This window comes from Condylura cristata, unplaced genomic scaffold, assembly GCF_000260355.1.
Source record: "Condylura cristata isolate star-nosed mole 26May11 unplaced genomic scaffold, ConCri1.0 scaffold00027, whole genome shotgun sequence".
NCBI classification, from domain to species: domain Eukaryota; kingdom Metazoa; phylum Chordata; class Mammalia; order Eulipotyphla; family Talpidae; genus Condylura; species Condylura cristata.
Window position 1 is genome coordinate 23080608 of NW_004567128.1, and position 17016 is coordinate 23097623.

General features: G+C 36.6%; 1 protein-coding gene across 16 annotated transcripts in view; it reads right to left on the reverse strand.

Moving 5' to 3' along the window:
* The window catches only part of CASK (calcium/calmodulin-dependent serine protein kinase (MAGUK family)), a 350351-nt gene that overhangs the window by 46876 nt on the left and 286459 nt on the right, over nt 1–17016 (reverse strand). For all 16 annotated transcript variants that reach the window (XM_012730315.1, XM_004689959.2, XM_004689958.2 and 13 more), the window contains 3 exons: nt 14784–14861; nt 12577–12657; nt 6835–7023 (listed from right to left, as the gene is read on the reverse strand). In XM_012730315.1, the coding sequence (XP_012585769.1) occupies nt 6835–7023; nt 12577–12657; nt 14784–14861 (348 nt within the window). The remainder of the gene's footprint in view (nt 1–6834; nt 7024–12576; nt 12658–14783; nt 14862–17016) is intronic.

Consider the following 17016-nt stretch of genomic DNA (forward strand, 5'->3'; position numbering starts at 1 on the left):
CTTTCACTGACTATAGATTAGTTTGTACTTTCTATAAATGAACTCCTACAGCACACACTCTTTTTCATTGCTTGTGTTCCTTCCCACTTACAATGTTAGATCCAAACTTGTCACCAGGTCATTCTTTGTTCTTGCTGAGTATTCCACTGCATGGATATACCATTTTGTTAATCCATTCACCCACTGAATTGTTTCTACTTTTTAGCTATTATATAGAACACTGATTTCCTGGATTAGTTTTCACTTGGTTATGACATATTCTCCTTTTGAAATCTGATTTTGTTTACAATTTTTGTATCTATATTCAAGAAGAATAGCAGTTGTAGTTTCCTTTTCTTGATAAGTCTATCTGGTTTTGTCTGTTATTTTGGAGGCTAGGGTAATGCTAGCCTCCTCTGCTTCTTCCTCTTCCTCATCAGTAAGAAGCTGGGGAGAATCCTTTGTTTTCAATGTTTTGGGAAGTTTGTGTGGAACTGGCATGATTTATTCATAGAGTTATTTTTTTAAAAAGATTTATTTTCCTTCTTTATGCATACAAGAGCTGGGGCACAGGCCAGAGGTTTGGGGGCGGGGGACTGAGAGGAGTCACCAGACACAGAGTGGCGAGCAGAACAGGTGGATCTACCGAAGTACACTGCTGAGGGGAGCAGCGGGTGTAACAGGAGAATTCTGCTGTGTCATGTGGGTCAGCTCCCTGGCCAGGGATTGAACTTATACTGCAGTGGCTGCAGACAGCTTCAATGTGCTGAGACTTAGCCCCTTGCACCACCAGGGAGGTCCTGCTCTAGAATTCATAGCATATATCTTTAACTTATCACAGTTTACCTTCAAATGATGTTATACCACTTCCTCTTGGCCTTTATGCTGTTATAGATTTTACTTTTATATGTTATAAATCCCAAACACAGCCATTCTTTGTTTAAACTGCCAATTACCTTTTAAATGATGAGTGTCCTTTAACATTTATTATACTGTAGATCTACTGGATCTTTTCACTTTCGGCATTGTGAAAATATTTTTTTATTTCACACTTTCTTGAAAGATACCTTTGCTGGGTTTACGATTCTAAGTTGAGATTTTACTCTTTCAGTACTCTTGGATAGTTTCTATTGCTATGTCTTTGAGTTCGCTAATCCCTTCTGAAATATTTGATCTGTCATCATTCCCATAGTGTACCCTTCTGCTAACTTTTTCTCAGTTCTGTTTCAATTTGAGTATTTCCCCCATATAATATGATTACATTTGCCTAACTCTTTTCATGCCTGGTAATCTTTGACTAGATGCTAGACATTCTGAATTTTACCATGCTGTATGCTAGATTTAAAAAAATCCCTATAAGTGGGGCCTCCTTGGTGGCGCAGCAGGTTAAAGAACAGTGCCAAGAAGCTAAAGCCAAGTCAGCATGAGTTCAATGCCCACCCCAGAGGTGACCCACATGGCGCAGCAGACCTCTTCTGCCCCATCGCTGCTCCCCTCAGCAGTGTACTTTGTCAGTGGGCCTGTTCTGCTCTCCACTCTGTCTCTGGTGAATCCTCTCATAGCCCCTGCACCTCTGGTTTGTACCCCAGTTCTGTATGCATAAGTAAAAAAAATCCCTATAAGTGGATCATGCTTGGTGAAATATCCCAGAAAGAAAAAGAAAAATACCAGATAGTTTCACTCATAGCAGGAACATAAAGGACCAGGGGGAAAAATAATAATGAACAACTATATATCAGAGACATTTTACGGGGATGGAGTGAGGAATGGGCTAAAAAATTGTGGGGGGGTAATGCATGGGACTATGGTGATGGCACATGGGTGAATTGGTGACCGGAAGCCCATGGGGATATCAACTGAGATGGGAAAAGGCACAACATGATGTAAAAATAAAGTACTATAAAAATATAAAAATAAATAAAAAAAGATAATTTCCCTAATTGTACTAAAAAAAAAAAAAGAGTCCTGTAAGCATCCTTAGCTTTGTACTGGGATATACTTCTCTTATTTGGAAAGAGCTTGATTTTGGGGTCTTGCTTTCATGATTCATTAGGTAGGTCTGAAGCAATTCTCAGTCTAGGGTTAATTATTCCTCAGTTCTGTGGCAAGCCCTTCCTGAGTACTCTACACATGCCCCACAAATTGGTTTTACCTGTCTAGCTGGTGAGAGCAGGTAGTGAGTGCTGGGTAGTGTTTGCTCTAATCTTTTTGGATGGTGATTCCGTGGTTCTGTGTGTGCAGAGAGGGCTCCCTCCGTGTAGTTCCCTCCTCTTCTGTACTATCAACCTTCTGCTCTGCTCCAGTTCTTCCTTCCCTGTACAGTGACTGTCTGGAAACTCTCTCAGGGCAGTAAGGGCTCACTTTGTTTTCTTGTCTTTTAGGGGATCATTGTCCTTTGTTACCTGATGTCAATGTCTTAAAAACTATTCTTTTGTGTAATTGTCTTAAGCCTTTTTTTTTTTTTTTTGGTTATTTTAGTTTAAGAGGGTAAATCTGATCCCTTTACACCCTCTTGGCCAGAAGTAAAAGCTCTACATATTTAATGGCAGACTACTACTGTTGGGTTGAATTACCTTTCCCCCTAATTATTCACTATTATAAGACCAGCTTTTACAAACATATTGTTGCATTAGATGTGGTTGATCCTATGAATCACATGGGACCTTTCATTTTTTTATTAAAAAAATTTTTTGCCTTTTGGGGAAAATTTTAAGTATATGCATGATATTATATGCATTATATGTTTATGATTAAATTGGTTTATATATTTTTTCCACCACTGTTCATTTTTGTGAAATATTTGATTTCTCCCCTCAGGTGTATCCCCTTATTTCTGCTATCACCATAGTACACATGAACCATCACCATAATCCATGTGGGACTTTTAAATAATACTAACTTTTAAACCAGCTCTTTGGATTTAGATTCAGGAAGTCAGGAATGAAATCCAGAAATCTATGTTTTTAATAAACTTCCTTGGTGGAAACTGGTTTTGAATTTTAGATGGTTAAGGGTACAGACTTTGACTCATCTTCATCATAGAAGAACACTCTGTCAAGAAGGCTCATGAAAAGATTTGAGACTTTAAAAGCTAGACTCTGAATTTGTACAATTCCACAAAATATAACAGCATCTTTCCTATTTTGCATTCTTGGAAGTGATAGGCAAGCAATGTGGAAGACTGGTTTGATAAAATGTTTTTAGTTCCAACGTTTAACTCTACTGTTCAAGTTTCATTTCTAACTTGTACATTCAATCAACAAGTATGGTTAAAAAAAGAGATGTTCCTGGAAAAATGTTGTAAAGTAATGTGTAAGTCTAAGTTAAATACGTACGGGAACTGATGGTACAATGAGGGTTCCATCCTTAAAATAAATAAAATTTCCTTCAACTCATGTTACTGTGAACCTGCTATATGCCAGAATCTCTGCTAGGCACAATACTGAATGAGACATATAGGGTCTTTCATAGCTAGGGGAAGTTCACTTTAAACCAAATGGAGTTAATATTTATTATTTTGTCAGCCCCAAATATTTCTTTACAGAGAGGAATAGACTCATGTTCTCACCTCCCCAAATTCCAGGAACAGAATTGGTTCAGTTTGGGATAGGTGCCTACACTTGAACCTACCCAGGCTTGGGGTAAACTCCCAGCACTTCCTTGTTTACATAAGCCTTTTCCCTGTTGTCTAAGTTAGTTGAAGACTGGCCTTTGTCATTTGCAGCTAACAGATTTCCAATCAAAAGATATAAGGCAAAAGGGTTATAATGGCATATCTTGTACAGTAATAATGCTTAAAAAAATAAGGAAGTAAATAAAGTTGTACTAAATGTAGTAGAGATCTATACAGCAGGTTCTTAAATATTATAGTTTTGTTCAACATGGTTTTGTCATAATATTGATGAGGAAAGAACAACTCCTGCTGGATGCAACGACCTACTAAGGACCTGTTTTTTTATTTGTTGATTTGCTTAAAGTTGTGATTTCTAATAATCTAAAAACTACAGTGAAGACTTACTGTGTTCAACTATTGAAAAAATGTATTTTACAAAAACCATTCCCATTTTATGCAGCCAGCCAAAGGAGAATATACACCTTTATTAGGATCACAGATAAGAGAGAAGAGCTTTTCTAGGGGAGACTCAAGTCTATTTTATGCTTTTTGAAAACAGTAACTCAAGAATGCAGTTTCATGCTTGTACTCAGTTTGTATCTTTTTGTAGTATCCTTCATCCAAAACATCAAGCAACTGTCACTGGGTTTCTTTAGAACATGATCTCAAGACAGTTCTTGGTCCCTTTTTACAGGCCTTTACACCTTCTTGTCTGCTTTGCTTGACTGAATGTTACTCCTTCCTGACTCTCTTACATAGGCTTGTCTTTATAGCTCTGTCATAACTATTCTTGTTAGAAAAACTATGCTCAATGGCAAGTTTACTTGTTAAATGCAGGCAGCCTCATGAGAACTGAGTTTGGGGAGGGACCAGTCTTAACTGCCACTATCACTGGCATCTAATGCAGGGATCTATACACAGAAGGCATGTAACAATCATTTGCTAAAGAAGTCAATGAACACAGTAAAAGAATGGATATTAGACCTTCAGAACTGGGTGGGATCTTGGGTATCATTTAGTCAAAGTACACTTTTGGCATTATCTGCTAAGCAAGTTTGGGTAAGCTGAGGCCCACTGATATGAAGTGATTTGCCAAAGGCACCAAAAGGTTCTACTGCCTGTGCTGTTAAGCCAAAAGTACCAGAAGGGATGAGATTTGTCTGGCCCCTGTCTACTGCAAGAACTGGGATAATAGAGTATAACTAGCAACAAACAATAAATGCGCATTACAAACCTGAAAGCTCTAGAGCTGAGGACTCTGGGAATCATGGTCATAGAATCATTGCTCTGTAACTCTTCCATTAATTTGGAAAGTAACTGGGTAACTTTTGTTAAGTAGGCAATGTGCTTTCTTCTATATTTCAATACCCCTTCTCTAAGTTCTGAGACAAAGTTATGAATGCATAAGTTTGAATGCATTTATCCCCTAAAGAGATGATTCTCCCTCCAAAATTGGAACTTCTCCAATATTCCCCGTCTCAGTGAGTTACATCGTTATCCATCACGTTGTGAATGGGTCACAACGTGTTTGATACTTGATACTTGTTTCTCCCTCATCTCCGCTGTCAATCCATTATCAAGGTCTATTGATTTTACTCTTCTGTTAAATCTATTCACTTTTTTCCATTTGAAGTCCATTCCTCTAGTTCAGAGGCCCATCAGGCCATCCTCTTTCCTCTATTACTGCAACAATAGCCTCTTAACTGGTGTCCTCACATCCATTCTCCAAAGTAATAATTTCTAAAATGGAATTCTAATTTTATCTCCCCATTTAAAATTCTTCCATAGCTTCCCACTGTTTTAAAGATAAAGAATGGAATGCTTACTAGGCCTTTCAGCAGTCATGTGGCCGCTTCCTGACACTTCCCTGGTTTCTGGAGTTTAGGCACAGGGACTTCCTTCCATTGTAAGTCTAGGCTAATAGCTTTTAACCATCAGGTTTCTGCACTGCTACATGGTTTGGCCGATGATCTCCAATTCCACCCCTCGCCCACAATTTGTACAGCTAATATCAAGTTTTTCCATTCTATGAGGATTTTATGGAGATTATTCCTAAGCGCTGAGAAAATTAATTCATGTTAAATGGGTAGAAGTACCTAGAAGCAATTTTATTTTATAAATGTTGCTCGACTTCTTGATTTTCTTCTGAATTAGTTTTTATTAATTTTGTTGTAGGATAAGGATTTGGAAACCAACAGACTTGTAAGGGCTGTTTTAGGGCCTCCCTGCTAGAATAGCACTATCAAGCTACTGTCTGCCACTGCACATGAGTTCAAACCCTGGTCAAGGAGCTAACTGGCATGGTGCAGTAGTCCTCTCCTGATTCACCCACTGCTCCCCTCAGCAGTGCATTTCAGTAGATCTGCTTGTTCTGCTCCCCAATCTGTCTCTAGGCAATCTGCTCATCCACTGCACCTCTGGCCTGTACCCCAGTTCTTGTACGCATAAATAAATAAAATAAATCTTAAAAAAAGGGTGTTTAATTAACAATCACGTTTTTTTCCAGCACCAACATGAATATTTCCAATCAGCCCTTTCCTTGCTGTTATACGCGTTTTTATACCCCAGTGTCATGGTCAACAGGTCCTTGAATGATTCATTATAACATTGATCAGGAAAATTTGATTCCCAGTTGAGGCCACTGTCTGCCTGTTCTTCCCATTCTGCATAGATTTTTTCCTGGGTGCTCCAGTTTCCTCCTACCTCCCAAAGATGTACTCATTAAATTCACAGTGTGTGTAAATTGTCCCAGTCTCAGTGTGTGTGAGTGTGTGTGTGTCTGTGAAAGAAGGACATCCTGTCCAGGGTTGGGGCCTGTCTTGTGCCTGGAGCTCCTGGGATAGACTCTGGCCACCAGTGAGCCTAAACTGGAAGAAGTGGTTTAGAAAGTGAATGAATGAATGAATGAATGAATATAAATGAGTGCGAAGTCAGTTACTAGGAACTCTTGGAAGATGTTAAGTGAGGACTTACTGTGTCAGGTATGCCCTTTTGGGGAAAGTTTAGGAGCAATTGTGGAAGGACAGGTAGGGGAAGAAAGCCAACATACTTAAGGCAAGGTGTCTGGGAGAACAGTTTTTGGTGGGGATGGGGAGTGGAAGTGGGTTGGCACAATGAGGATCTGGAAACTGAGTTCTTTAAACTATCCATGTCCTCTGACCCTAGTAGCATAGGTTTAAGCCAGCTGCTCTAACTCACACTGGGGTTTTATGAAAGTACAGAAAGCTTTCTTTCCTACTTACCATTGGTTCATCTGTGTTCTTTTGGAACTGGACCAGCCGAACTCTGGTTACATTCTCCATATCCATGTCTCCATTCGCACTTTCTGGAGAATCACCATTTAAATAGGGAGAGGTGGGAGGGGGTGTGACCCTCAATGCTTCATCACTGTAAACTTCATGTGCCACTACATCATGAGTCTGAAGTAAGGCCTATTATTTTATGAAGATAATAAAATATTAATAATAGAATGATCACAGCAGAAATTTATGACATAAGCATATATAAAATAATTCTCTGCCTCTCAAAGAAAACTCAAATAGCACCGGCACATTTGTACTTAAAATGGAAACAAAATTTAAAAGAAATGATGTAAAGTTGGTATGTTGAACAAATATCTTTCATTGATGGTATTAACAACTTCTATACAAATCAAGGGATGAATATATTTTATAATACATGACTTAGTAAAAGAAATAAAAATACACAAATGTGCACCTGACAAAAATGTAATAAGAGTCATTTTTGTACTGATAACTACTTGTCAGCTCTGTGAAGTCGCATAATAATTGTTTCTCTAAAAAAGGATATTCTTTATCTACTGCACTTTTTGTACCATCATAAAAAAGTTTTTGGCAAGCATGAATATTTGAATATTTTGACTTTAGAGAGAATTTTACAGCTGAGTATCAATATGTTTGGTGCTTTATACAGACTGTATTTTCTTGTGTGTTAACTATAAATTCAGTTCTATTTTAATGTGTGGTTTGGATTGTAATGAAATAGCTGAAGGTAATGAAACACAATTAAATCTGCTTATAAAAGTATAACCCATAGCATCTCAAATTCAGCCATTTAATGTAACGGTTTATCAAAGCTATAACTTGTCCTTTTTTGAAAGGCATGTGTACAAGGCAAAAATAAGGGAACAATGTGGTAAGATCATAAAGAAGATGGTCTTGATTTGTCATCAATAAAGCACACAGTTGGAGCAATATGTGCCTTTGGGTTTCTCATGGCAATGGCAGATACTTCTCAGAGGACTAGTCTGAATTGGGTCTGGGGGCCTTCCTGGTGATGCAGGGTTTAGAGACACAGAGCTATCAAGCCATCGCCAGCCACTCCAGCATGAGTTCAATCCCCGGCCAGGGAGTTGACCCACAAGGCGCAGCAGACCTCTCCTGTCTCCCGACTGCTCCCCTCAGCTATGTATTTCAGTACATCTGCCTGTTCTGCTCCCCACAGTCTCTGGTGAATCCTCTCAGCCCCTGCACCTCTGGCCTACATCCCAGTTCTTGTATGCATAAATAAATCTTAAAAAAATAAAATCAATTGGAGTCCGAATGAGGGGCATGAAGGGTTGCTAAGCAATGGACAGCTTGAGAGGAAGCAAGACTCCACAATGGCCCTGGGATTGTGGCTTCCTGACTGGTGCCTTAAGTGCTACTCTGGGCCAAGTGGCCAGAGAGGCACTCCGGGCTCTGGAAAGGTTGAGCTCAGTGAGCGAATCCCTCTTGAAACGGCAGTCACTTAAAAGACCAAGATTTAGGTTAGAAAGCAAAAGTTGAAAAAATAGAAAAACTGAAAACATTTATCTACTAAAATTATATTCATCATATCAACTATAGATGTGCCTTCTATAATTAGTGAATTTAAAAAATGCTTTGTATGGCTGGAGGATGTATAAACAGACATTCAAGTTTTCATCGGGATAGCACCAATTACATAGAATAAAGAGAGTGTTTATGCTGTTTTTTTCCCCAACTGATTTCTATTCAGCTTTTTAAATTATATTAGCAAACACTTGTATTTAGTGTGTTAATAATAAGGACGGATAAGTCCATAATCACAAAATATTCACACTGATTTTTAAAGAGAAATTATCTCACCAGTGATGTTATACTTAATTTAACCACAATTTTCCACTGTAAAGACAGCCATAATAAAATAAACCAAAGGTTCAAAATCACACGTGAACAAAAAAAGAACCATTCATAGATTGTAAAACTATGCAACATTAAAAAGTAGGAAAATCAAAGTTTTTTACAACTATTATAAACAAATGGTCTTTCATTAAAAAAAAAAGTGAGCTTTCAAATGGAACTGAAAAAGGGATTAGTTCAATAATATTTTTTATCATCACCTCCCAAAGATAGAGTACAGATTTATATAAATCATGTATGCCTGTATATTTTTACTCTTGTTTATTATTATAAATATTTACTAGTATCTATAAATTATGTATCAGAAAATTAAATGTTAAATTCTCATATTTTAAGATCAGGAAAAAAAGAAAAATCAGAAAATTGGACAAATAGGTGTGAAACTATAAGCATAACAAAATAACCCTGAAATCTTGGTATGAAAATACTAAAAGCATTAAAATATTTCTCTTTAAAAAGGAACTCTCCTGCACTGCTGATGGGAATGCAAACAAGTACACCCACTATGGAACACTCTTTGGAATCTTCTTAAATTGCGAAACATGGAGCTTCCATATGACCCAGCAATCCCACTCCTAGGTATCCACCCAAAAGACACAAAAACACTGATTCAAAAAGATACCTGCACCCCATGTTTATTGCTGCTTTATTTACAATTGCAAAGACATGAAATCAACCCAAATGCCCAAAAGTAGATGACTGGATTAAAAGGATGTGGTACATATACCCAGCGGAATATTACTCAGCAACCAAAAATAATAAACACATGTCTTTTGCAGCAACATGGATGGAGCTGGAAAAGATCATGCTTAGTGAAATAAGCCAGAAAGAAAAGGAAAAATACTGGATGGTTTCACTCATAGCAGGAGTATAACGGATCCGGTGAGAAAATAGCAACAATAATGAACAGCTATATACCAGAGACATTATATGGGGGTGGAGTAGGGAATGGGATATAAAACCACGGGGGGAGGGAAATGCACTGGACTATGGTGATGGCACATGGGTGATTTGGTGATGGGACGCCCACGGGGATTACAACTGAGATGGAAGAAGGCACAAAATGATGTACAAATAAACTATTGTATTATTTAAAAAATATTTCTCTTTAGCTATTAATATTTTCTTTAAAATACCAAGATTTTGAAATGATGATCTTAAAGTACTTATAAGATAGAAACCTATAACATCAAAAAGTTTATTTGACATAATATATACAGCTCAGAATTATATTTCCCACATGGGACATTATTCAAACATATGCTTATTTGGGAATGACCAAACTAATTTGAGTTTATAGGAAAACAGATCCTACAAGTTTACTCCCTTTACAAGCATGGACTTGGAGTGAGCATGATCTGGGGTTTGAACCTCAGTGAGGCCACTTATTAGTGGGTGATTTGAAGTAAATCTCTACTTTTCTGTGGTGCAGTTTCCTCTGTGAACTGTAAAACAGGGTTTATCATAGCACCTACATCCTAACCACCATCAAGTCCTGTTTTTTTTCCAACAACATTCAACACAGAAACCTACCTACCCATTTTCCATTAGCTCAATCCTACCTGAAACTTCTACTATCTCCCATAGGTGAGTCTTAACTGGTCTCTCTCTTTTAACTCTTATTCCCCCCTATAGTCCATTCTCTATACATCAACCCCAGTGCTCTTTAAATAGGCTGGCAGTCAGCAGAAAATGTACACTCCTTATGATGGTTCATAAAGTTCTACTTAGTAGGCTTCTTGTGCCACTCTCTCCAGCCACAACAGCCTTACTTCTGTACCTGGAATCTACAAAACTTTTTCCTGCCTCTGATCTTCCCCCATGCTTGGACTTTCAGGAGACTGGTTCTTTCATGTGACAATTCTTAGCCCAAGGCTAACTCCTTGGAGAGGTTTTAACTTGAGTATCTAAAACAGCTCCTACTTTACTATTACCTCTACCCCATTATCCTTTATTTTCTTCTCTCCACATAGTTATTATCACTAGACGCAAATACCTTGTTAGCTCACTTGCTCACTGTCTGCCTCCTGCTCACGTATTCATTCCCTACTCCAGTTAGAATGGAAGTTCCATGAGGGCAGTGATCTTGTTTGTCCTGTTTGTCCCATCCTTAATGCCTAGCACAGTGCCTGGCACATAGTAGGAGTTTATACATTTATGAGTGAATGACAATGTCTTTTAAGCACCTACTAAGATATTCAGAGATTAAAATAATGATTAATTTTGAAAATACTCACAGCAATGCATATGTTAACTTCTCTCTGATTTCAGAAAAGCAAAATAATTCAAAGTTTTGAAGGTAAGTATGTTGTAGGACATGGGGCTATCTGAGTTTCATAAATTTGAAAAAATTCTTCACCTTCAAAAAGATCTGTATACTAATTGCAATGGAATACTGATGTTTTTGATAAATACAATATTTCTTTAAAAACTGTTATTGGGTATATGTTAATTATTTATTTTATGTGAAATCTGAAAGGTTTTATTGGTCTCAAATGGTCCTATATCATTCTCTGAATTAAGCTGAGGTTACTTAGTAATGTATATACAGACATATCTGTCAAAATGTACAGGCATATATTTATGTAAAACATACCACATAGAAGAGTTAGCTGAGGTGCAGTTAAGCTACCTGTGAATGGATAATTCCTACTCCAGTCAGTGTTTGACTGAGAACTTATCTGTGCCTTATGCATAGACACTATGGAATAACCAATAATATACATTAGCTACCATTTATTAGGCATTTAACATATGTATGTTGGGAATATGCTAAGCATGCTAAGTATATCATCTACTTAATTCTTATTCCAACTCCATGGAGTTAGCTCAGAGAATCAGAGTTCACAGAGGTAAGGTAGCAATGTTGGAGTTCAATCCCAGATTTATCTGAATGTGCAGCTTTAACCATTTTTATGCTATATAAGATGCGACTCCTAAAAGGAAGTTAATTATAATCTGGGGAGACATGACCTATACATATGGAACAACCAGGGAACAAAGTAATATTAAGGGTAATTAGTTCCAATATTTGTGATTTCTCAAACTTGATACTACTAAGGCATATTGTGTTTTCATTTTCCTGATCTGAGAGACAGGTTTAAAAATAAAATGAGATCAAACTATAGAGCTATACCCATTCACTGGCTAGCAGCACAGATAAGAATGATACGCAGGTGAATACAAACAGGAGCAGAAAGGATTAAAGAAGAGAAAGGTCAATGTGGATTCCAGAAGTGTTAGGAGAGACTAACAACAAAGATGAAGTCTGAATAGAGTTCTGTGTGTACACACCTAAATTGTAATATGTTTTCAAATACTGGCACAGAATTAGATTTCTTACTGTAATGTGGAGTTCTGGTATCCCATGGGATCCTATGGAATCAAGTCAAATATACTAGAAGATGATATTTGAGTTTATTCTTCAATGCTTAGTGGCAGGTAGAGTGAATGTCATAATTTCTTCTTTCTTGAGGGTGGGTGACTTTGAGGAAAAAACTCTTATTTCACTGATTGGGTTACACTTGAGCTCTCTGCAAAAGTTCCAGTGACTTAAGTACTGTCCTATCAGGAAGTCAATCTTACCTGATGACTACACAGTCCTTGAAGCGTCACCTCAGACACCGCTTATTTACAACAGTCACACAGAGTAAACAAAAGAATATTAATGCACAATATCGGACATTATCTGGTATTATAATTTGAAGAGTTTGGTAGTCTATAGATAAAACCATATTTGCTGAAGATGGCTAGATTTTGTGAGGTTTCTTAAGGACATCATTCGAAAGTAAGGTTTTAGTTCTATGCAAGTTTGTTACTTACCATGAAATGAGGTTGTGTTAAAATACGTTTTAGTTCCTTTGCATCATTATTCTCAGGGTAACATGAAATTTCTTCCAATACCTAAAAATTAAGCAAGATATATGATAGTGCAAACAGGATACAAGATTTAGAATATGTAGAATCCTTTCTAAATTAAAAATTACAAATGGATATTTATAGTAGACAAAATTATTTTGCCAAAATTATTTTATTCATAGGTTTGAATATATAAATGTACTGATAGTAATCAAAATAAAACAAACAGTTGCAATAGTTTCTGCTTACATTACCCAGCAGTAACTTAAAAGGTTATTGAAAAAATAAAAAACAAAATGAAAAAAAAAAAGTCTATAACACAAATTAGAAGTATAAGTAACTTAGTGGAAATATAGCTCTGTAAATCTTTTCTCAAACTGACCACCAAAAGGAATCTATAATAAAAGTTAATAACAGTTTTCCTTTATATTAGCAAAATTGTTCTTTTTAGAAAGGTTAAAATGACATAGGTTCAAATAAAAAATAATTTTAAAAAGGAAAAACATTTAAGTAATCTTCCCTGCAACCCAGTGGAATCAATGTTATTCTCTACTTCACATACAGAGGACCATGCTTTGCCAATGGTTCCTAGGACTGAGTGCCAGGAATCCAAGAGAATAATTGTTAAAAAAGCAAAATTTTCACCTTCCTTTCAAATTTTCTTTACTAACAGTTAACATTTCCTTGTACAGGTGGAAATGGTTGTTTTAAAATAAAATTGTTCTTCAAAAGATTTCCCTTCCCACCAGGATGGAGTTTACCCATTTCAAATTTGATTATGTGACATGAGCCCAGAGTAAAGTGTTCTTGTTCAGAGGAAATGCACAGTAAGGTTCTAACTGCAGGTGGCTAAGCTCACCAGGTGGATATACACATTGCACTCAGTTTTCAGAGTTGAGAGAGTCAAGGATTATTTCATCTGGATGGGATATCTGGAACACTCAAGTCATCTACCTAGTAGGAACCTCTTCCCTCACCATTGAAAATTTGAACACTGGGGTATTAAAGAGTTAAGGGGTCACTTAGCCTACAGATTTCAGATTTCAGTAGCACACCTATGTGCTACTCAACCACTTTCTCAGGGAAGAACAAATAAACAAAACTATGGGATTCTTTCTTATCTCAAGGCACTCTTAACTAGCAGGAACTGGTTATCTGTTATATTATTTAACAAGCCAATAAGCAAGGTGTGGTCCCCCAAGTCAGAGAGAACCTCCCCTGGCCGGTGTAGTGTCAAAATGGGCGGGCCTCGCAGACATCATGTCCTTCACCTTGTTTCTCAGCAAATCAATTATTTTCCAATGTAGGCCTTTTGTTTAAAATCTGGTGGGGTTAGGATTATGTCTTTCACATACTTTCACTTAGTAATCTCACAGTATAAGAAAAAAATTTTAAACAGGGAAATGTTTATTTGCATAAACACATTTACAGCATCAGAAAGTGAAAAAAAAATAGGTGGTGTCTGACAATGGAGAAACTTGCTAATTCATTATAATTTAGTCAAGCAAGCAAAGAAAAATTATGCTATCACTGGAACTAACATTTATGAAGACAAAATAGAAACATGGATAAATATTTATTACATAATGCGGGGTAAAAAAACTTACATCTTTATAGTAACTATAAGAATCTATATGCAAATAGCTACGATTGGGAATGGATATGCAAAAATGAAAATTACTGTGCTGGGGTGATGGGATATGGATGAATTTTTAATTTTTCAAATCTACTGCAATGTCATGTTTCTGTGTTAAAGTTTAAAAATTTGTGACAGGTGCACATTGGCAATTTATTAAACTTACTTTTCTCTGAACTCAGTCTATTTAATTACTATAGATATTTAATTAACTTTCAAATACTATCAGCCTAAAAACGCAACTGAAATTTTCATAGTATGTCTATTTCCATCCAACAGTAAAATGACTTTTTCGTGTTGCTTTTTCAAAAAAGAGAAGTACAATTGATGTTAATGTGTTCAAGTTAACAACAGAACCAGAACTAGAAATCTATGCAATGTTACTATGTAAATATTCAGTGATAAACTTAGAACGCTGGAGTACAAGGGTTGAACTGTGTCTCCAAGGAAAATGCCTCTTATTGTGTATTAGAAATGCTTTCAATAAAGGTAGCAAATATGATATCCAAATAGATTAGCAAAACATATCACTTACCTCTTTGGCTCTCTGTACTGCATCACTCGGAGGATTCCTGATTTGTGGTGAAGATTTTGTGTTAATTTTGTCGTACAGCTAAAAAGTAAAGAAGAAGACCCAGTCAGCGTTCATGTAATTCTTTGCTAAAATTCAGAGCTTTGTGTTTGCTATTTTACTAAATAATGCTTTCCCCTTGAAAAGGCAAACTGATAATTTCAGTGGGATCTTCTTCTTAATAATGTCTTATTCAATGATACTTGTAAGAATATGAGTTTTAAGAATATCCTTTTAAAATCATTTTAAAATAGGTGGTCCAAAATTCTGCAAATGTGGCCATTTCCTTGACATTGAAAATCCATCAGTAATTTCATAATCACGGTGTTTTTTATCCTCTGGTACCAACAACATCTACTAACATGAACGCACAGTAACATGAAATAGCATTTTCTGGCCGGGATACGTCTTAAAGAATTTTCACAGAATCAAATCTTGGGAAAGGGCAAACCCAACTCCTTGTAGGAAGGAATGTTCTCACAAGAGGTTTATGCTTGTTCTACTAGGCTGTTTACTAACAATATCAATGACATTGTCCTTCAGCAGGAAATCCAAGGCATACATTTTCTTTCTAAAAGTACAAATGCAAAGCCTATGAGAAAACACTGAAAAATCTATTTTTAAAAATTCCACAGACCTATGACCCATTTAACTTTCTAAGGAAAATATAACTGTCTACAGAAAAAGTAGTTTGGAAATGCAATTAAAACATTAATTTCTACCTCCAATAAAATGTCTCGGTCAACAGTGTGCTTTGAAAATGAAAAGTTAAAACTGATGTTGGCTAGTCTTTTACTTCGATTTCCTTTCCTCTAAAGAAGGTTGGGAATTTTTGGCTGGTTTTGGTTTTGTTCTTTTTTCCTTCCTCTTCTCTGCACACCAATGTTAGTGGAGAGGTCAAACACTGGCTATAAATAATATTCTGATTACAGTTAGATTTGTTTATACTGATGTAAGATAAAGTTTTCTGACTCATAAATATTTGGCCAAATCATACATAAAAATGCCTAGTGAGACAGTGGGAAGCTAGAGTAGTGATTATTTAAAATGATGGTAGTAAGAAAGCATTACTAAATCAAAGGTCCAAATGATTAATGTAAGTAGGCTAATAAAATGCTGCTCTACACAAAATATTAATATTTAGGGAACAGTGGTATGTGGTTCAAAAAGTTTGCCTGACTCTGTAGAACATTGCTGGGCCATCTTCCATCCTCTGACTAATTTCTACCTCTAAAGATTGCAGAGTTTGAGAGTTGGACCAGGGGATTATATTTTCCCATAGAAATAATAGTACAGTGATAGGTTTCCAGACAAGCTTATAGGGATAATAGAAATACTATATATATGCAATAGAATATAGAAGGGAAAACACCCTAATACCCAAAAGTACAGAACCATAAATTAAAAAAAGGAACACATTGAAATGCAAGACACTTAGTACACAGCCACCACCTGACATATCATAATAATAAAATTTAAAAACTTGTATCAATAATACAAAGATTCTAAAACATTGAATGCTGTTTGGAAAAAAAAGTTCATTTTAAGGCTCTACAACTTGATGATTCTGTCACTTTACGCCTAATTTTACGGTTAATGGTAAGTTTTGTCTATTTCTTAACCAAGGACTATTATTTCCACTACTTTCAAACTATAATTAAGATTAACTTCTATTTATACATTTACCCATTTAAAAACCTCAAGCAACCCTATAAGTTTGATAACCCTAGTGTTCCCATGTCACAGATATGGCAACTATGGTACAGAGTAGGAAAATGAGAACCACCATTCTCGCCTAAAAGAACTTTCACAAATGATGCACAGGTGCCTGGAGTTTCTATTATCATCAAAGGTAGCAGGAAGGCGTGAAAAGAGGCCTTGTGCCTGAGATAGAGGCTCTGGGCTCTGTCCCTTGAACTTCTAGGAAAGCACAGGACTGGAGCTCTCAAGGCAGGCATTGGATGGAGTGGATGGTGCTCACGAGGACAAGAATAGATGACAATGCTTCAATGTCTGCTCATTAATCAAAAGGGAAATTAAAAGCAAAGGCTGAAAGGGGCTTGTTTTGTCTATCATTGGGAAGAAGTGGCCCCTTGTCCATCCATCTGTCCAACAGTCTGTCTGTGGGCCCATCCATCCATCCATCCATCCATCCATCCATCCATCCATCCATCCATCCATCCATCCATCCATCCAT